The 23,430-nt window shown below is 32.5% G+C and overlaps 1 protein-coding gene across 5 annotated transcripts in view; it reads left to right on the forward strand.

Annotated features, from left to right (window-relative positions):
- Positions 1-23,430, forward strand: part of LOC134725567 (inositol 1,4,5-trisphosphate receptor type 1-like) — a 248,363-nt gene that overhangs the window by 103,793 nt on the left and 121,140 nt on the right. For all 5 annotated transcript variants that reach the window (XM_063589500.1, XM_063589516.1, XM_063589525.1 and 2 more), the window contains 4 exons: positions 11,511-11,606; positions 13,896-14,051; positions 20,358-20,508; positions 21,885-22,032. In XM_063589500.1, the coding sequence (XP_063445570.1) occupies positions 11,511-11,606; positions 13,896-14,051; positions 20,358-20,508; positions 21,885-22,032 (551 nt within the window). The remainder of the gene's footprint in view (positions 1-11,510; positions 11,607-13,895; positions 14,052-20,357; positions 20,509-21,884; positions 22,033-23,430) is intronic.

Genomic DNA, 23,430 nt, shown 5'->3' on the forward strand with positions numbered 1-23,430 from the left:
ACGAATAAAACATGTTCATATCTGTGTTGGACAAAAGTGAGTTCCCACTCAAAAAATGTCCTATCATTTCAAAAAAAATCGATAGTTTTCAAAAAAATATTACCAAGTAGTGGAGTGACAGATCAAGAAAAATGTGCTTATTTTACGACTTTAATGGACTGGCATACCTGCAGGCTAAAAACAATTTTTTTGCAAAGCCAATAACTAAAGCTTACTTTTTTGCCTGGTCGTAGACATTTCATGTGGTGCAGTTTTTATACGATCGCAAAATTTGAAAAATTTCTCGTCGTATATTGCTATCACGTTGGCGTCGTCGTCATCGTCGTCGTCGTCCGAATACTTTTTCGCACTCTAACTTTAGAAAAAGTGAATAGAAATCTATGAAATTTTAACACAAGGTTAATGACCACTAAAGAACGGTTGGTATTCATTTTGGGAGTTTTGGTCCCAACATTTTAGGAATTAGGGGCCAAAAAGGGCCAAAAAAAGCATTTTTTCTTGGTTTTCGCACTATAACTTTAGTTTAAGTTAATAGAAATCTATGAAATTTTGACACAAGGTTTATGACCACAAAAGAAAGGTTGGGATTGATTTTGGGAGTTTTGGTTTCAATAGTTTAGGAATAAGGGGCCAAAAAAGGGCTCAAATAAGCATTATTCTTGGTTTTCGCACAATAACTTAAGTTTAAGTTAATAGAAATCAATGATATTTAAACACAACGATTATGACCACAAAAGGAAGGTTGGTATTGATTTTGGGAGTTTAGGTCCCAACAGTTTAGGAATTAGGGGCCAAAAAGGGACCCAAATAAGCATTTTTCTTGGTTTTCACACCATAACGTTAGTATAAGTAAATAGAAATCTATGAAATTTTAACACAAAATTTATGACCATAAAGGGAAGGTTGGTATTGATTTTGGGAGTTTTGGTCCCAACAGAATAAGGGGCCCAAAGGGTCCGAAATTAAACTTTGTTTGATTTCATCAAAATTGAATAATTGGGGTTCTTTGATATGCCGAATCTAAACGTGTATGTAGATTCTTAACTTTTGGTCCTGTTTTCAAATTGGTCTACATTAAGGTCCAAAGGGTCCAAAATTAAACTTAGTTTGATTTTGACAAAAAATGAATCGGTTGGGTTCTTTGATATGCTGAATCTAAAAATGTACTTAGATTCTTGATTATTGGCCCAGTTTTCAAGTTGGTCCAAATCAGGGTCCAAAATTAAACTTTGTTTGATTTCATCAAAAATTGAATAAATGGGGTTCTTTGATATGCCAAATCTAACTGTGTATGTAGATTCTTCATTTTTGGTCCTGTTTTCAAATTGGTCTACATTAAAGTCCAAAGGGTCCAAAATTAAACTTAGTTTGATTTTAACAAAAATTGAAATCTTGGGGTTCTTTGATATGCTGAATCCAAACATGTACTTAGATTTTTGATTATGGGCCCAGTTTTCAAGTTGGTCCAAATCAGGATCTAAAATTATTATATTAAGTATTGTGCAATAGCAAGTCTTTTCAATTGCACAGTATTGTGCAATGGCAAGAAATATCTAATTGCACAATATTGTGAAATAGCAATTTTTTGTTTAATTAGAGTTATCTTTCTTTGTCCAGAATAGTAAGCAAGAAAATATCTAATTGCACAATATTGTGAAATAGCAAGATTTTTTTTTTAATTGGAGTTATCTTTCTTTGTCCAGAATCAACTTAAATCTTTGTTATATACAATATACAATGTATATTCACTTTTTACTACCAACTGATAAATTAAAATAATCTTTACCATTCAGTGATAACAAGCAGTTTTTTTACATCTTAATATTTTATGATGTATTCAAATGAGTAGTTATTGTTGCAAACTCCATTAGAAATTTTAATTGAGATTAGTTTTGGAATAAGGGAAAGGGGGATGTGATTAAAAAAATTGGGTTCAATTTTTCTCATTTGAAATTTCATAAATAAAAAGAAGATTTCTTCAAACATTTTTTGAGAGGATTAATATTCAACAGCATAGTGAATTGCTCTAAGAGAAAACAAAAATTTAAAGTTCATTAGAACACATTCATTCTGTGTCAGAAACCTATGCTGTGTCCACTATTTAATCACAATCCAAATTTAGAGCTGAATCCAGCTTGGATGTTGTGTCCATACTTGCCCCAACCGTTCAGGGTTTAACCTCTGCGGAGCATCTGGTTTATAAAATGGAAAGAAAAAAGACATTTGGAATTTTTTTTTAATTTCAAGATGGGGGAAAAAATTTGAATTTTGTTACTTTTTTTATACCCCCGCTTTAATAAAGGGGGGGTATACTGTTTTACCTCTGTCTGTCCTTCTGTCAGTCTGTCAGTCAGTCCGTCCGTCCCATGAATATTTTTCGTCGCATTTTTCTCAGGAACTACAATACAAGGATTTCTGAAATTTGGTTTCAGGGTTTATCTAAGTCAGCTATACCGTGTGATGCGTTTTCAGATTAATCACTCGACAACTTCCTGTTTACCGAACACTTGTATGATTTTACACATGATAGCCAAGTTGAAAATTTTCGTCACATTTTTCTCAGGAACTACAATACAAGGATTTCTGAAATTTGGTTTCATGATTTATATAAGTCAGCTATACTGTGTGATGCGTTTTCAGATTCATCACTTGCATATTTTTACACTATTAATATTATCCACTTGCGGCGGGGGTATCATCAGTGAGCAGTAGCTCGCAGTTTCACTTGTTTTTTATCTTTTGACATATGATTTTGTATTTTATACAGAGTTTAATTGTTTATTCATAATGTAAAACTAGAATTCCTTATTATACCCCCGCTTTCAAAAAAGGGGGGTATACTGTTTTACCTCTGTCTGTCTGTCCGTCCGTCAGTCCATCTGTCAGTCAGTCCAGTCCGTCTGTCAGTCAGTCCGTCCCATGAAACTTTCGTCACATTTTTCTCAAGAACTACACATCCACCCTTTTTGTAATTTGGTATCAACATTTATATATGTCAGCCATACCGTGTGATGCTTTTTCAGATTGATCACTCGACAACTTCCTGTTTACCGAACACTTGTATGATTTTACACATGATAGCCAAGTTGAAAATTTTCGTCACATTTTTCTTAGGAACTATAATACAAGGATTTCTGAAATTTGGTTTCATGATTTATATAAGTCCGCTATACCGTGTGATGCGTTTTCAGATTCATCACTCGACAACTTCCTGTTTACCGAACACTTGCATATTTTTACACTATTAATATTATCCACTTGCGGCTGGGGTATCATCAGTGAGCAGTAGCTCGCAGTTTCACTTGTTTTCTTTCTAAATTTTGTCCATTTTCACTCAGTTTAGCAAAAGCACACTCTGAATTATTTTAACGAAGTGGTTACAACATTTGTAAATTTAGATTACAATTATAATTTCAAGATTTTCCGAATTAAAATGTTTTAAACTTCCTATTGTAAAGTTTCGAAATGAGGATTTTTATTTTTGCATTTTAGTTCAATGAATATGATACGGACCTACTCAGTATGCCAAAGCTCATTGAAAGATTGTAGTAATGTTTCTAAACTTCCTGTAGACAAACTGGAGTTAGCTTCACGAACAAACTTACGACTAAGATTGGTCTTAAGTCATGCACAAATCAGTATACTTATGATCAATCTTAGTCGTAAGATTTTTTGTGAAGTTGACTCTTGGCAATAACGGAATGCATACTTGCTTTAAACATAAACCTGTTAACCCCATTTCATCTTGCTTTGGCATTACAAATACACCATGAGTTTGGCTCTAAAATTTCTATTGAAAATCCAAACTCTCATGGTTTTTGTGCATCCTATTCTGAAGGGCATAAATATCAGACTAGTTTAGCAAACTAATTGGAAATAGACAGAATCCAAGACATGTCCTATGTACCTAATAGTATTGCTGTATTTAGAAAAGGTGGTTGTATTTATTATGAGCAGAAAATATTGAACACAAAAAAACAAGCCAACGGCAATGACACGAGACAAAAAGAATGTCTCTGATTTGATAGGGTTATGCATTCAAATATGAACGACCCATTTAACGTTGCCGATCATCATTAGCAATTGATAAATACAGTGAAACTTCTCTTAACCGGTCCCTCTTAATACCGGTTCTCTCTTCATACTGGCCAAAACCACAAGTCCTGGCCGGTGTGTATGTAAATAAACGGTCAGGTAACCTTATAAAACCGGTCACCCCTTTAAACCGGATACCGGCCGTTAATTGTGTATTTGTGTAATCAAAATCAATAAAATATCACCTCATAAAACCGGCTTTCTCATTTGTAATCATTAGTCCATATATAATACTGTTATATAAACAAACAAGTTAATCTGGTCAATTAGACACCTGCATGGGCACTGAGTAGTGTTTACCTGTCAATGTCAAATCAATACCCGAATAAATTATCGGTTGAGAGATTATGATCTTCACCCACGCTAATCAATGATGATAATAATTTTCATTAAGAATTTACTTCAGTTTTATGTTTATTGAACATGTGTAGTGCTATAATGTGTGTGATTATGAAGAAATGTATCGACAACGTATGGTACTGTTGATGAATGTGTGTTAATTGTTTCAATAACATAATATATCGATATTAAAACTGTTTTGTGATATAGTTGCATTTTATTTGTTATTCCTGCAAGATAAAAAATTATAAAGATACAAATGATGTTTAAATATTTATTTCATAATCAATTTAGAATACAAAGCTAAATTTACACAACAAAACACACTTTAAGATTGAGGTACAATACATGGTAAAAAAAACAAATGCACACATATTGAAGGGAAATAACTCTTGTTAATTTCAAATTTAACAAACCGGCCACCCCTGAAAACCGGCCGAATCCCGTGGTCCGACGGGCGGCCGATTTTGAGAAGTTTCACTGTACTAGTATTTCTACAGAAATGAAAGCCTCAATAAATGTTCATGATTCTCTTCTTAAATCTCTTGAACGTGGCAACCAGATGGTTAAATCTTTTGTGGGAGGCTGCTCTAATGAGTCTGAAACCCATGTCTTCTACAGTCCTATGTCGAGGTCTCCTTTCAATACTTTCCATGATACGACCAAGACCTCAAAACTCAAGTGTAAATCCGGTTCCTATGTTAAGGCACATATAAATCCAGTAAAAACTAGTTCGTCATGCTTTAGTTCTTGTTAATGTTCGTGAGAATGAGACTGTAGTCAGGATATTGGCATATCCTATTTGGTCCCATACCTTCAGCTCTGTTTTACACATATCCTCAGTGATTGATATAATCTTGCATCCAGTTCATGTTAAGTTATGGGCATAGAAATCTCTAAAGGAAAGAACCCAATACAAGATAATATCTAAACGTTTCAGAAAACAAAATGTGGACTTCTATAGACAATGCAATGGATATAGTTCGCAGTTGTTTCTCAGTTATAAAACTACTCTGGAGCTCGTAAAATGAAGCATTATAATCAACATTATTGTCATCCGAGATATATAATCTTATTTTTACCATTGTAATGAAAAAGCAAACACAAACATACCAATACACTTGCCCTAATTGACCTTATTTTTCCCTTGAAAATCGATAAAGCGAAGGTTTGTTTTGTTAACATGATCCCATGGTAATGCTTATGTTTTTCTAATGTTGTCTCATGCTCATCAACCCAAAATGCATACATGTAATACCAATATTAAAATATAAATATAAAAACATATCCACATTTTGGTACTAATGGGTGGGAGAGGTGGGAACTTATCAAGAACCTCATCAACCCAAACAGGCAATACATATTGCCTGACCAAACATAGCCCTTAAACCAACCACCACTTGGATATTGAAAGAATAAGGATGTATCACATGTACTTCTGCCAAAGATATCAACCAATGAGGTTATACACATATCCTCAGTGATTGATATAATCTTGCATCCAGTTCATGTTAAGTTATGGGCATAGAAAACTCTATAGGCCATACAGCATATTTGCAGGCCAATCTCAAATTACACCACTAGCAAGGCTTTCCCTTAAGGAATAGTATTCCCAATACTCAAAACAAAAATATCTTCAACACTTTTATTAAATATTATTCCTTAATTACTTTAAAACACTAAACATTTAAAGATACGTGTACACAGTTCTTTATAAATAGCTCATAATTCAATAAATTCTCATGAATTTGACCACATACAGACTTTTAAAAGTTGAGTTAAGGCAATGAACTCATATCAAAATGAACATTGTCATTATTTTAATAACATCTTCAGCATGTGGAAAGCTTGTAAGCAAAGGGACTTCACCTCCAAGTGTAAACTATGCTGGCTTGTCTCTTTCTTCACTGTTGTTGAATCAAACACACTCTTTACTTCCTAATCAGAAACATTGACAATTGTATTTCCACTTGATTCTTCACATGTCTGCTGAAAATATATTAACCAATAACAAATTGTTTATTTGTACTTAAGACAGCATTAGTCACACTTTGAAAAGGAAAAATCCCTTTGCCTACAATCCACGTGGAAAACCACTAGGGATTCAGTGTCCCTCGAACTGTAGATGAAGAAATTAAAATTAAAATGTTTAACCATACATAAAATTTAAGTATACATTTGTACTAGTATACAAAATCATTCAACATTATATGTATTAAATAAAACAAAACAAAACAAAAATATTGCAACCATTATTTAATCTCCCAAGACAAAAAGATTTTTGTGACATATTTCAACACATCAATGAAAGTATATACACATCCAATAGTAAACATCATGAAATTATGTACAAATTATTAGAATTACTTTTAAATAGGTTCATTTGAACATAAAGCTGCTTCCATCACAGATCCATTATTTTCCTATTTTCAGAAATCAAAACATTGCTTAAATTACAATTTGTTCTCACTATATTCTCATCAGAAAAAGCCTTTCCTTTTAGGTTGTTCGAACTCATTGACATGAATCATCATGCAATGTCATATTGCTTATCCTTCATTCATCAGCATATCAAAGCTGTAGGTAACACCATCTGAAAACAAAAACATTATATTCAATTTTAGGTACAATCAAACAGACCGATGAAAGCGGACCTCGACGAAGACACCTTATAATTCAATACACATCACTCCGGTAAACAACATTAATATCAAGTGACATCTCACACCCTTAATTATTCCACTTTCTCAATAATTCTATTCTTTTCTCACAAAGTCTTTAAAGAGCATTGTCTATCAGTATGTACGATGTAATAATTAATGAAAAGTCCACAACACTCAAAAGTAACAAAAGAAACTATTTACCCTGTATAAACAATTTATTATTCTATCAACTACAGGTTTTCAAAATGGCCAGAGCCCCCACTTCCATATATATTGTATATAGCGATAGCACTTTGCCCTATGTTTAACCTGCGCAGGGTATAACAAATATCTGACCACCTGGGTTGATAATAACTACCCAAGGTCTAAATCCCATAATATTTTGCCACCAAGGTCAAATATTACCATCTAGTTCTATCAAGAAGCCGCCAAGGCGAATATAAATGACCACCAAGGTCTTGACGCCCCCAAGGCTAGTATTTATAATTCAATGTTGCTACCAAGGCAAATGTAAAAAATCATAAAAATGACCTACATCTATTGCCACCAAGGCATATATAAATGACCACCTAGGTCTATTGCCACCAAGGCATATATAAATGACCACCTAGGTCTATTGCCACCAAGGCATATATAAATGACCACCTAGGTCTATTGCCACCAAGGCATATATAAATGACCACCTAGGTCTATTGCCACCAAGGCATATATAAATGACCACCAAGGTCTTAAAGCCACCAAGGCAAATGTAAGTAAAAGTTAAAGAATATAGTTACTTTGCCAACAACACGTGGAGCACGACCTTCCCACAGCTTGGATATTGAAAGAATGAGGATATATCACATGTACTTCCGCCAAAGATATCAACCAATGAGGTTACATGATGATGGTACCATATGGAAATGTTGTAAATGTGATATAATTCATCTCCTTGAAGAGGAAATTTGCTCTTCTTTCAATCTTCCAAGTTAGGATAAATTTATCAAAGTTACCAGGCTTATAACTTGATACGCCAGACGCGCATTTCGTCTACATTAGACTCATCAGTGACGCTCAGATCAAAAAAGTTAGAAAGCCAAACAAGTATAAAGTTGAAGAGCTTTGAGGACAAAAATTCCAAAAAGTTGTGCCAAATCCGATAAGTTTTCAAACTGGAGATTAGGAATTGCCGTCAACATTGGACATGCATTTATCGCCTCATTATATGATCTGAAGGGAAAGTTCAAGTATCTTCATGCTGATCTAAACAAGCTAAGGGTGAAAGTTGTAGCTGCAAAGGATGCCAGTCTTGTGAAAATTCCCCTATGTGAAAACATGTTTTTACAGCACATCCCACGTGCAATGCTACAAACGCAAGTTTGGATAAACTCTCATATTGCTAAACCAGTGATCATATTTTCCAAAGACTGGTTGGTAAGAGGATAAAAAAGATTTTCTCTCGGTTTTCTTTGAGGGACCTATATCAGTAGATTTCCTGCAAGACCTTGTTTGTATGTAAACAGACAAGGGAAAACAGCTTGCAATAACAATTGTGTATGCAACCAACAGAAATCCGCGTATACCAATATCTGTTAATGTGAAGGGTCTGATGGTTGTAGAAATTATTTAACTCACCGGGCAATATTGGAAGAAGACGACGATGAAAACAATGACTGATGTCAGGTTTTCGAAAGTGGTCATGCCCTTTGTTTATTAAAATACCCCATACAACCACTCTTTTTAAGGGGTCCATGGTTGCTTTTGTAAGGCATTGGCACATAAAACCTAAAAGTTTACAAGTACATGCGATGTAAAAAAAGAAAATGATTTAAGATTCGGTTGTTTTGATTTAATTGCCTTGTGAAATATTTGTGACTGGCAATAAATATACATCAAAGCAAAAACCAAATTGAATTTGATTCTTTTTATTAATGCCGTAATATTCAGAAATATATCTTTATAAGTACATGCAATGTAAAAACAAACTGAATTGAGAGTCGGTTGTTTTGATTTAATTGCCTTGTGAAATATTTGTGACTGGCAATAAATATACATCAAAGCAAAAACCAAATTGACTTTGATTCTTTTTATTAATGCTGTAATATTCAGAAATATATCTTTAGAAGTGTGATGTAAAAATGAAAATGAATTGAGATTCGGTTGTTCCATCTTCTATTTTGTTGCTAGTCTGAATTCCCTTAAGAATGTGCATTTGGTGGTTTCATTATTTTCAAATTAAGTTGGAAATGAAGTGTCACAGTTTATTTCATTCTGAATTTCTTGTTTAGTAACAATTCAGATATTTTTGGATACTTTTTATACGAGCACAAAAATTGAAAATTTTTTGCTCGTATATTGGTATCACGTTGGTGTCGTCGTCGTTGTCGTCAGAAGACATTTGGTTTTCGCACTCTAACTTTAGTAAAAGTAAATAGAAATCTATGAAATTTAAACACAAGGTTTATGACCATAAAAGAAAGGTTTGGATTGATTTTGTGTGTTTTGGTTCCAACAGTTTAGGAATAAAGGGCCGAAAAGGGCCCAAATAAGCATTTTTCTTGGTTTTCACACAATCACTTTAGTATAAAGTAAACAGAAATCTAATAAATTTTAACACAAGGTCTATGGCCACAAAAGGAAGGTTGGGATTGATTTTGGGAGTTTTAGTCCCAACAGTTCAGGAAATAGGGGCCAAAAACAGGTCCCAAATAAGCATTTTTCTTGTTTTTTGCACAATAACTTTAGTATAAGTCAGAAGAAATCTATGAAATCTTAACACAAGGTTTATGACCACAAAAGAAAGGTTTGGATTGATTTTGGGAGTTTGGTCCCAACAAATAAGGGGCCAAAAGGGTCCAAAATTAAACTTTGTTTGATTTCATCAAAAAATAAATTATTGGGGTTCTTTGATATGCCAAATTTAACTGTGTAGTCAGATTCTTAATTTTTGGTCCTGTTTTCAAATTGGTCTACATTGTACATAAGGGTCCAAAATTAAACTTAGCTTGATTTGAACAAAAATTGAATTCCTGGGGTTCTTTGATATGCTGAATCTAAACATGAACTTATATTTTTTATTATGGGCCTAGTTTTCAAGGGGTCCAAAATTATTATATTAAGTATTGTGCAATAGCAAGAAATTTTCAATTGCACAGTATTCCCCAATAGCAAGAAATCTTCAATTGCACAGTATTGTGCAATAGTAAGAAATTTTCAATTGCACAGTATTGCGCAATAGCAAGAAATCTTCAATTGCACAGTATTGCGCAATAGCAAGAAATATCTAATTGCACAATATTGCGCAATAGCAAGAAATTTTCAATTGCACAGTTTTTATGAAATATTCTTTAAAAATTGGAGTTATCTTTCTTTGTCTAGATTAGTAGTTGAATCAACTTAAATCATTGTTTTATACAATATATATACAATGTATATTCACTTTTACTACCAACTAAAAAAATAAAACAATCTTTACCATTCAGTGATTACAAGCACTTTTTTTACATATTTTATGATGTTTTTAAATGAGTTTTTATTGTTGCAAACTCCATTAGAAATTTGAATTGAGATCAGTTTTGGAATAAGGGAAAGGGGGATGTGAAAAAAAAATTGGGGGGGGGGGGGGGGGTTCAATTTTTCTCATTTCAGATTTCATAAATAATAAGAAAATTTCTTCAAACATTTTTTTGAGAGGATTAATATTCAACAGCATAGTGAATTGCCCAAAGGCAAAAAAAATAATTTTAAGTTCATTAGACCACATTCATTCTGTGTCAGAAACATATGCTGTGTCAACTATTTAATCACAATCCAAATTTAGAGCTGAATCCAGCTTGAATGTTGTGTCCATACTTGCCCCAACCGTTCAGGGTTCAACCTCTGCGGTCGTATAAAGCTGCGCCCTGCGGAGCATCTGGTTATAAAACAGATACCTTAACATGCAGAAACGTATGAAGATTTATTGTTTATTAGGCCATAATTTTCAAGAGGTTTGTTTTTATTATTTTATGGGATGGGATAAACACAAATGCAAATTTTTGAGGTTTTAATTTAGTAAAAATACATAGCAAACTTTTCAAGAATTATTTTTCTCTGTGTTCTACTCGTCAGAAAATTAAAATGAGCATGAATAATATCATGGTCAAATAAACAATAAAACTAAACATTTCTTCATCTTATGGTATTTATTTGATATAAATCAGACATGTAGTTATTTGGTAATATTTTTTTGAAAAATTATGATTTTGGTTCAAATAATAGGACATTTTTTGAGTGGGAACTCACTTTTGTCCGACGAGTGTACATATTCCTAGTTATGTTTAATATCACAGTTCACTTAACATGGAATTGTGATAGGTCCAGCAGAGGATGGTGTCTTATGAACGCATATTTTTGTTTTTTTCAAGCATTTTAAATTATTTGTTTTTTTTCCAGACACCAATTGGACCTTTTTTCTCACATGTGTTTAGAAAGGCAGTATCTGGCTATCAATAAGCTTTCACCTCAACTACACATTGATCTTATTCTCAGGTAGGTTTCAATTAATGTAAACAGTATGTTAATGTGTTATAAAGAACAAACAAAAACAACTCCTTTAAAAGAGAGGCGGTAGAAACCAAAGTGATATTCAACTTCAAAAGTCAAAAACTAACTGACAAAATGTAACCAAAAAAAACAAAAAAAATTACCAAATAGACAAACAAATCTGCAAAACACAACATATAAAAGAGTCATAAAACCAAAGAAACAGGAACTCCATTTTTATATGACCACAAATAAATTTATATTTGTATAATGCTATTATGTTGTGGTGGTTGACAGTGGCAGAGTTGTGATCCATAAACATTTGCTTTCATTCTTTCTGGACATACAATAACTTTAGTTTAAATGAATGGATCTCTATTTTATCAGAAGGTTCAATACCATAAAAGGAAAGTTGGGATTTATTTTTGGGGTTATATGGTACCAACAAATAAGAAATAAAGTGTAAAAAAAAAAAGCATTTTTTTTTAGCTTCCTGACAAACCTTGTGTAAGAGTGTATGGATCTCTCTGAAATTGTACCACAATGTTCCATATTACAAAGGGAAAGCTTGAATTGAGTTTGGGGGGTAAATGTTCAGGAACTAGGTACAAAAAAGGGGCAAAAAACAAGCATTTTTTCTAGTTTCCAGAAAATCATTTGTGTTAAAGGGTATGGATCTCTCTGAAATTGTGCTACAATGTACAAGGTTCCATACCACAAAGGAAAGGCTGGAATTGAGTTTGGAGGTAAATGCCAAAAACATTTAGAAATAAGGGGCAAAAAAGGGTGTTGCCGTCTTTGTAGTTAGAAGATACTTTTGGTTTCCAGACAATTTCTTTAGAAAAAATAAATGGATCTCTATGAAATTTTTCAAGACTGTCCAATGCCATAAAAAGAAGGTTGGAATGGATTTTGGGGGTTATGGTACCAACAGTTTGGATAGAGGGGGCCATACAAGTAGTTTTTTTCTCATTTATTTTGTGTTAAAAACCTATATAATGACAAAAATTTGATCACAACCCAATTTCAGACAGTATTAAGCTTGAATATTGTGTCCAAACTTGCCCCAATTGTTCAGTGTTTGACCTCTGCGGTCGTATCAGGCTGCGCTTAGTGAAGCATTTTATTAAGACCTTTTACCACATTTATTTTGTGTCAGAAACCTATAATGTCAAAAATTGATCACAATTCAAATAAAGACAGTGTCAAGCTTGAATATTGTGTTTAAACTTGCCAAAACTGTTCAGGGTCAACCTCTGTGGTCGTATCAGACTGGGCTCAGCAATGCATTTATTTAAATGGTAGAAAGTAGGTGAGATTGTAGTTTAGTCTCTAATATTTTAAGGTCAATGTATAGTAAATGGGCTTATTCACATATTTTGGTGAAATTTTGGTTCCGTGGAACCTTTACAAACTTTTCATGACAAGATCTCTCCACCAGAATGCAGGGGGCATTCAGTATTTCCATTGTCTGTATGTATATCTGTACTTAAGTCAATACGCCCATAAATTAGTTTCCGTTCTCTAATTTAAATTTGCCTGAACTAAATCTATAGTATGAAACTTGTACACAATGCTATTACATGTACCACCAAACACAGATCAAGTCCAAATATAAATTGCGTCACTTTCAACTTCTCCAATTATGTACCTTTATAACAGAACAAATTGCTAAATTGCAGTTTCCTCACTCCTTACTTAAGTTTACCTCAACCAAATGTTATGAAACTTATAGGGTGCATTTCTGTAAATATAGACAATTTTTATAGGAACTCCTTTTATGGCTAAAACTATACCACTTTTACTATGAAGTTTCTAAAACAATTATATCCTAGAATGGAAAGTTCATATGTGAAATTTTAAAATTGTTTGTAAATACATTGAACGACAAATATGCACTACAATTTTTTCAAAGGTCAAAATTTAGGACTATGCCACATATTTTCAACATTTTTATACCCTGAACTTCTTAGAGTTTAAACTTATACATTTGTACATAGAATTCTGTATTGTCCCTTCTTTCACTTTGGTTCTTCCACAGATTTTAATTTGACCTCAATTCATGTGTATCTATACATTCTAATGTGATGTCTCTACGAGATGCAACATAGAGATCATATATGGAAACTAGTAGGTAAACAAGACAATGAATATTATATATCTCCCGAAAAGTTTTCTTATTTTCTTCACATACCTGTTAATTTCAAGTGTTGATATTAAATGTTTAATTTTTGGTTTCACACTGATTTTATATGCAAGATCAGAAAGTGACATCAATTTTAAATTCTTTTTCAGATGTATGTCAGATGATGTTTTACCATTTGATCTTCGAGCATCATTCTGTCGTTTGATGTTGCATATGCATGTTGACAGGGATCCTCAGGAAATCATAAAGCCAGTAAAATATGCAAGATTGTGGTCAGAAATTCCCACTGCCATTTCAATAGAAGAGTAAGTCATTGAAATTGTATGTGTCTTCAATTGATTCTTTGAGACAATGTTAGCTGGATAAACTAAAGTTGAGGTTTGACTTCAAACTGTTGAATTTATAAGTCATTCATGGCATTAAGGAAGTTATATTGACTGTTTCACCCCTGACATTTACTTCATGAAATTTCTAACCTTTTTCTAAAAACATTCAAGAACAATTAGAATGCAATGGATTAATATATTATAATGGAAAGATTTTTATTGACTTAAAACTTTACATTTCTCAGGAATTGGCAATTTTCTTGTTCGAAAGTTACAAGTTAATGAAATAACTTCGAATTTAATTTCTTTTCGATATTAGTTCTGAGCTTGATCACTTATGTCAGATACCTATGTCAATACAGGTAAGCTAGAATTAACCAATATCTCCTAAAGGTATTAAGAGGTAATTAGGATGTACCTCAGCATTATCAAATTTCTGTCATTATCATTGAACTAGTATACATTTTTGTTTAGGGGCCAGCTGAATCACGTCTCCAGGTTTGGAATTTTCTCACTGCATTGAAGACCCATTGGTGGCCTTTCGGCTGTTATCTGCTCTTTGGTCGGGTTGTTGTTCTTTGACACATTCCCCATTTCCATTCTCAATTTTATTCTTGTTTATCCTCATGAACAACTGTTGTTAATATTTATTTGATATGTGTTTCATTTTTTTATTTAAAAATAAGTAAAAACATATTTTTTTATGCCCCATTTAATGGCATTATGTTTTCTGGACTGTGCGTCCCTTCGTCCGTCAGTCTGTCCGTCCGTTTGGTCGTCCTTTCGTTTGTCCAGCTGTCTGTCCTGCTTCAGGTTCAAGTTTTTGGTCGAGGTAGTTATTGATGAAGTTGAAGTCCAATCAACTTGAAACTTAGTAGGCATGTTCCCATTTGATATGATCTATCTAATTTAATGCCAATTTAGAGATTTTATCCTATTTTCACGGTCTACTGAACATAGAAAATGATAGTGTGGCTGTGGCATCGGTGTACTTGGGACACATTCTTGTTTCATTTCATATACAAAAATTTAATTTATATTTTCAACTGACTGTAAAATTTCAATGATTGTTCATGATATTTTAAATTCTATACATTATGAACATTTCACATACATATTGATTGTTTTTTTGCAAAATCAACACAATATACGATACTTCAAATTTTAGCCCAAATAGAACACTTAGGGTTTCATTTATGAATTAGGATCTTATTTTAATAGAGCTTTAAACATGATACTATCAGAATAAATCTGCAATATAGAATTTATGTTTTCTCTCAAAGAAACTTAGTATATATCCTCATGGATAGGGTAAATTTTGCCTTGTAAAATACCATGTCATTGTGCTTTACAGAAGTTTTTACATCGGTCTGATCAGGACAGTTTTGTCCTGGTTAATATGAAATTCACGAAGTATAATGAAAGTATTTGTCCACAGTAGTTAACAAGACATTAGAATGTTATTGTAGTGATATTATTGTCTGACTTTTGTTGAGGGCATTCAAACAGTGCACTTACAGACAATGCAAAAACAAAAATTTGATTTGTATGTCTTTCAATGTTAGAAACATCTCAAAACATTAATATTAGTGAGTGACTAATTTACACCAAATTAGATTTTGCTGTTAAATGTCATGAAAAAATTGTTGACAATGTTATGCAAACATTTTGTGTAATTAAATAATCATGCTCTTTGGAGCCACTTGTATACAAAATGTTATAAATGTGTAATTGGATCTTACCTTGTCCAATCATACTTAGTGTTAGAAAGAAGGTGAGATTTTAATGGACGAACACTGTAATATTTCTTTTGCTTTGATACAATCAAATTAATATCGTCTGAAATTTTGGTATCACAATCAAATTTATATTGTCTATAATGCATGATCTAAAGGATATATGATGTCCTATAAGAGTTAACTGTATTAAATATTCTTATGATAAATTGTCATTCACATTAGCTTTTATTTACTTTCATGCTTTGTTTAGAATGAAAATTTTGCATTATTAACTGTATGTTATTTGAGAAAGTTGTTTTGATATTAAGCTATATTCAGTGATTTACTGCAGAATATCTAGGATAAGATTTTAGTCTGACAATTGTGTTTTGTTAAATGATCTTTAATGACTTCATCTAAACAGTAAAGAATTAATACCAGTTTTTGTGGTGTTATCTTGTATAGGTATGATGTACATACAGCTAGCAGTGAGAAGTATGTAACTCCTTGACAAAATATTATTAGACATAGCATTTGATAAGTCTGCATGAGTCCATTGAGTTTATGAGCATGACTTGAGTTTGATTTACAGAATGTGGTGGTGTTAAACATGTTTGCAAGAGCTCATTCCTCCCCAACATTGGACAGTGGTGTAGCAGCTCAACATAAGAACAAATCGAAAAATAAGTTAAAAAAGGTTAAACATCTTATTTTAATACGCCTGTTTACGAGACGTATTATATGGTATACCCTTGTCCTTCTGTCCGTTGTCAACATGTTGGACATTAACTCAAAACATATTAACCAATTTGCGTAAAACTTTAATGAATTGTTTATATTTATTGACATGAGCTCCCTTTTCTCATCACTTGGCGTCCGTTGTCGTCGTCCATCGTCGTTAACTTTTACAAAAATCTTCTCCTCTGAAACTGCTGGGCCAAATTTAACGAAACTTGGCCACAATCATCATTGGGGTATCTAGTTAAAAAAATGTGTGTCGTGACCTGGCAAACCAACCAAGATAGCTGCCATGGCTAAAAATAGAACATAGGGGTAAAATGTAGATTTTGGCTTATAACTCTGAAACCAAAGCATTTAGAGCAAATCTGACAAGGTAAAATTGTCTATTAGGTCAAGATCTATCTGCCCTGAAATTTTCAGACAAATCCAACAACCGTTGTTGGGTTGCTGCCACCAAATTAGTAATTTTAAGGAAAATTTTGCAGCTTTTGGTTATTATTTTGAATATTATTATGAATGGAGATAAACTGATAAAAGCAATAATGTTCAGCAAAGTAAGATCTACAAATAAGTCAACATGACCAAAATTGTCAGTTGACCCCTTAAGGAGTTATTGCCCTTTATAGTCAATTTTTAACCATTTTTCAAAAAAATTAGTATTCTTTACAAAAAATCTTCTCCTCTGAAACAACAGAGCCAAATTTAACCAAACTTGGCCACAATCATCTGTGGGATGTTTAGTTTAAAATTGTGTTGCGTGACCCGTCCAACTAACCAAGATGGCCGCCATATCTAAAAATAGTACATAGGGGTGACATGTAGATTTTGGCTTATATCTCTGAAACCAAAACATTTAGAGCAAATCTGACAAGGGATTAAATTGTTTATCAGATCACAATCTATCTGCCCTGAAATTTTCAGACAAATCAGACAACCCCATGTTGGGTCTTAGGTTTCTACCCTGAAATTAGTAATTTTAAATAAAATTTTGCAGTTTTTGGTTATTATCTTGAATATTATTATTATATAGAGAGAGATAAACTGTGAACAGCAATAATGTTCAGCAAAGAAAGAACTACAATAAAGTCAAACATGACCAAAATTTTCAAATGACCCTTTAAGGAGTTGCCCTTTATAGTAAATTTTTAACAATTTTCATAAATTTTTGTGAATTTTTAGAAGATATTTTCCACTATAATTACTGGGCCAAGTTCATTATAGATAGAGATAATTGTAGCTACAAGAATGTTCAGTAAGGTAATATCTACAAACACAATACCATCACCAAAACACAATTTGTCATGAATTTATGTGTCCATTGTTTGATATGCACATAGACCAAGGTGAGCGACACAGGCTTTTTAGAGCCTCTAGTTTGGTTTCTCATAGCCTTAAAATAATAACTCAATGAATATGTCAATGTAACTTCCACAGAAACATTATTACATGTCTCATTGGCACTCATACCACATCTTCTTATATCTATGTACCAGTTGAGCCTCAATTTGCTTTTTATCAGAATAAATTACCTTTAAAACAGACTACCAGGTACAAATGCAAATAGGCGACTATTTATGGAAGAAAGAAGGCAGGCAATCAGTCTCCACTGAAGACTAACATGCAATGTTTTACAGTTTACTAAAAAATTTAAATTGTAAGATTTTGAAGTTGTAAATGTTTACATGAAGTTTGAAGACTTAGCCCAATTTGACTTTGATATACACAAACTTACCAATGTCCCTCAAATGTTCATTAGCATACAAATTGATTGTGAACCCTTACTATTTCTTCAGTTCAAAAATACAAAAATCAGAGTCTAATGATTAAAAACTTGTTTTCAATAAAATCAGGTTTTATACCATACCTTGTATGGGTATGCATAAGGTATGTATAATTAAAAGCATACTAATGTTCCTGCCAATACAATTTTTGTTTACTTTTAAAATACTTAATTTGTATGCCTTCATCATAGTCAATGGTAGGCATTAGATGTTACCTTTGACTGTGTTTTTCTGTTCGTCCTTCCATTTGTCTTATTTTTGTTTTTCGCTCTCTTTCTTAAGTTTGCCTCATGCAAATTTTATGAAACTCTTACAATGTGCTAAAAAACTAAAACTCCAAGACAGAGTTCCAATTCAGGCAGTGAGAGTAATGCCCCTTTTTAACTTAGGAAATAGCTAATTTTTAGCTCAGGGCCAAGTGAGCTTTTCTCATCACTTGGCGTCCAGCGTTTGTCGTTAACTTTTACAAAAATCTTCTCCTCTGAAACTACTGGGCCAAATTAAACCAAACTTGGCCACAATCATCATTGATGTATCTAGTTTAAGATTTGTGTTTTTTGACCCGGGCAACCAACCAAGATGGCCGCCATGGCTTAAAATAGAACACAGGGGTAAAACCAAAGCATTTAGAGCAAATCTGACATGGGGTAAAATTGTTTATCAGGGTCAGGATCTATCTGCCCTGAAATTTTCAGATGAATCAGACAACCCATTGTTGGGTTGCTGCCCCTAAATTGGTAATTTTAAGGAAATTTTACTGTTTTTGGTTATTATCTTGAATATTATTATAGATAGAGATAAACTGTAAACAGCAATAATGTTCAGCAAAGTAAGATCTACAAATAAGTCAATTTGACCAAAATTGTCAATTGACCCCTTAAGGAGTTATTGCCCTTTAAAGACTTTTTTCACAATTTGTTCATCATGTTGACTTACTTTAAAAAATCTTCTCCTTTGAAACTGCTGTATCAATTTCAGCCAAACTTAGGCTAAATGAGTTTCAGAGTATCTAGTATAAATTTTATATTTTATTTCCTTGTATGTAAAGAAACATAGCTCCTATGGCTAAAATAGAACATAGGAGAAAATGATTTTTTTTTTGCTTTTGAAGAAAATAGGACGATTCAAAGAACATTTAAATAAATTGAAAAGCCAAAATAATCATTGATGAAAGATTTTATATATAATAAACCAAAAAAAATTAAGGTGAGCGATTCAGGCTCTTGAGAGCCTCTTGTTCTCTTCTCCATATGTTTCATTTTACTGTTTTTAACTATGCTCTTGATTTTCTAGAAATCTGATTTTAAAGTTTGCTCTTATGAAAGAACAATTTTGCCATTTTGACAAAATAATCATTGATTCACTACTTGTATCTGAAATACAGAGTGTAGAGGATTAGAGTGAGTACGTACTTGACGTAGTTTCAATAAAAAGAACATATCATATGATATACACACCTTCTCAGCTAGTTTTTGGGTGATAGATTAATTCTACCAAACCATTAGTTATTTTCTTTGCAAGATATTATGTTTTTATCCTCTTTGTCATATGCACCTCAATGATATTGTTCTTCTACAAATTGCCTGAAACTGAACAGGCAATTTGTCGAATTTTGTTTAAAAATTTCAGTCATTTTACAAAAGGTATTTTTAGTCATTATGTATAGTGCCTGTCACGGTAAGGCATTTTATAAATTGCCTGAAAATTCAGTCATTTTACAAAATGCCTAAATTAAGAAAATGCCTGTAACACATATATATATATATAATTTTCTTTGTTATGGATGGAAGCTGTGCTCAGCATGTTTGAGTCAAAAGGCTTTGGCTTTTTGGATCTTCACTGTTTCTCTGTAGGTTCTGTCATTTCATGATTGTGGTGTATAACAAAAGTGCAAATGGAAGGAAAATACCACAGTGTTCATTATTTAATCATTGTAAAATCTTGCAGAATTGACTTCATCTAGAATGTTTATATATGTTCAATTGTTGTGTATATTAGAAGAGAAAGAATTAATAAACTAATGTCAATCTTTGATTTTTTTCCAGCTATGAATCAAATGTCAGCAAAGATCCAGAAAAAGAAAAGGTTAAGCCAAGATTTTCACAGACCATAATGTTTGTTGAAGACTATTTAACTAAAGTTGTAGAAGAGAAATGGTCATTTTCAGATATGAAACAAAATAAACTCACATTTGAGGTAACATTCTCAAAATTGTATAGTCATTTGATTTGAATGTATAGAAGTATATATGCAACAGTACTCCATATTATCAACTAACATTTATGCCATGTGAAATATAATCCAAATAGTTTTAAAACCATGCATAGATTAAATTCAAAATACTTGTACCTGTGTACATTATTAGTGTACAAAATCTGAATATTGTTAACAACATTTCTCTGCAAAATGTTTTAATTCAAAAGCTCAAAATATTATGAGCCTAAATCCATCAATTGGAAACACATCAAAATATTGATGGATTTAGTCATGGATAATGCACAGTATTGAGGTAAACATGAAAAAGGAGACTTAGATACCCTTTCCAAATGGGTTAAGACTGTCAGGTCATTGATACATATTAGAATTAAAAAACTGAACGAGTTTATGAATTCACATGTTACATCCATCTTTAAAGACCCAAATGTAGCACTGGCACCTACAAATTGGAAAGAGATTAATATAAGTTGCAATAACTTATTTCCCAATCCACAATAGATAAATACATGTTTGTTTAAACTAAAGGTCCAAATGTTGGTAAGCACCTGACCTACTGCTGTCATAGATATGTTATTGTCCCTGTAAGTAAAGCCTGGAACAACATTATTCATGTGTATGAATTACATTACATTTTTTTGGTAATGGAATTAGATATGACAATTCTATTTACTCCACAACTTTTTCTAAGGAGGAAATCCTAAATGTTCAAAGGTCTGCTGTATGTTCCTTTGGAATGTCAACCAAAGAGGAACGCAATTTTTCTCCATTGCATAGGACACCTAAATTACTTAAGTGTCCTCACAAAGAAAGTTGTATTGCCGGGTTTTCCAAGTGCTCAATGATCACTTTACATTTACATCAATTTTATCAGCAATCAAAGCCAGTCTTCAAAGTTATTGCCAAACTTTCTGCTCTTCGGGATTCAGGAATTAGATGTGCATGCTAAAAGAATTGCCAAAAATCTGATAAGAGTACACACAATTTAACCCTCTACTACTGATATTCTACCTTTACACAAGTATTTCTATTGTTTTGTATACTGTAAATTCAGAAATTAATGCGAGGTTTTTATTATTGCGAAAAATGCCACAAAGATGTAAACGCAATAATTTAAACTCGCATTTTGAATATTTTATATGAATTAAACAGATTAATTTTTCAAAATCATAAAAATTAAAATCGCATAAGTCTAAACTGACAAAATCGCAATAATAAATGCACGCAAAAATTTCTGAATTTACAGTATAACAACTGTGAAACTATCAAAAATTGTATAAATATTATTTATTATCAAGTGTGTTTACTCACTGTTTCTTTGACTTCAACAAATAAATATTTGTGTTTTCTTATTGTAGGTTGTGAATTTGGCCAAACAACTGATCTATTTTGGGTTTTACTCCTTTAGTGATTTATTGAGACTGACGAAAACACTGCTTAGTATCTTAGATTATGTACCTGAGAAACATATAACTCCTGTTGCTATGGCTACTGCAACAGGTGAAGGTAAGAGAACTAGAACAACCATCAAGTTTTAGTTAATTTTCCTATAGCTTCTCAGTACTGTTTAAATATTCCTTGGTTGAAACAGCTTGATTCATGTGAATTGACCTGATATTTACCTTAGTGTTGCCAGAGCAATTTTGGTTTCTACATTATTTTTTTTAAAATTATGCCTCCACAATTCATTGGTTCAGAATAAAGTGAGGATCCTCGGTGGCCAAGTGGTCTAAGTAGTTCTGCTACTGTAATCACTAGCCAGTCAATACTGAGGTTGTGAGTTCGAACCCAGCTTCTGCAGGTGCAGTCGACTTAAATATAAATTGGCTAGGATTGTCAGCTTTCCTATGGAAGGTCAATGGTTTTCTCCCACCAATAAAAATGGCCTTCATGAAATAGCCTGAAAGGGGCGCTTAAAAGAGGCGTAAAACATCAATAACAAGAAGCAATCAGAATAAAGTGTTACCTAATAAACTTCAATCTTTACCTCTAAAGTTAAACAGTGATCAGGACTTATGTATGTTCTTATCATTGATGTATAAGTGTACAATGTTGACTTACAGATCAACTTTTCATAATGCAGATTTACAGGCATGTACTTCAAAAAGAAATTTCATGAAAAATACACTTGTTCTGACTTTTTTTTCTAATGACTGCTGATCTTTTGATGATTTTTGCCTCAGAAGAGTAACAACTCAGTGATCAAGTTTCTCTTTACTTCCAGAAAATTTTTGCTATTAAACTACATGAGGGGGAAATTCTTACCTTTATTTGAAAGAGCTCTCCATGACACTTATAAAGAATTGACATTTTGGAAGCAAATTGATGTATATTTTAATCCATTATAATTTAATTTTGGATGTAACACATCTTCTGATTGGCTGACGTTATTTTGTTATCAGCCCATAGTCATAATTTAGTCATTTGACCGTGATGTCATCAACGTTTTTTCATGGTTTTCTACGGTTTAAAATGGAATTTAGAATTAAATTATAAGAAACGACTGTAAACATTTTTCTGTCTATTTGAAATAACATAAAAAATATGGTGCACACTGTTAAATAACCCGCTATGCACGTTATTCAATATGCACCAAATTTTTTTATGTTATTTCTTCATAGACAGAAAAAATATTAGTCATTCCTTTAATAACAGATGACTTGACTTCATAGAGCATAGGAATTTTATAAAGATTAAAGGTCAACAGCAACAGCAATGTCAAAACTACTGTAAATTTATCTTGGTATACTCTGTTACTCTAAAATCTAAAATATAAGCATTTGATTGCAGTATAATCTTATCCTTTGAGCAGTATTAGACACCTTTATAACAGGCCTATGATGTGAGGGTAACTCACAGGATTTTATACATGTATGAACAAATCAGTAACCTGCATCAGATTAT

The sequence above is a fragment of the Mytilus trossulus genome, chromosome 1 (assembly GCF_036588685.1).
Source record: "Mytilus trossulus isolate FHL-02 chromosome 1, PNRI_Mtr1.1.1.hap1, whole genome shotgun sequence".
Taxonomy (NCBI): Eukaryota; Metazoa; Mollusca; class Bivalvia; order Mytilida; family Mytilidae; genus Mytilus; species Mytilus trossulus.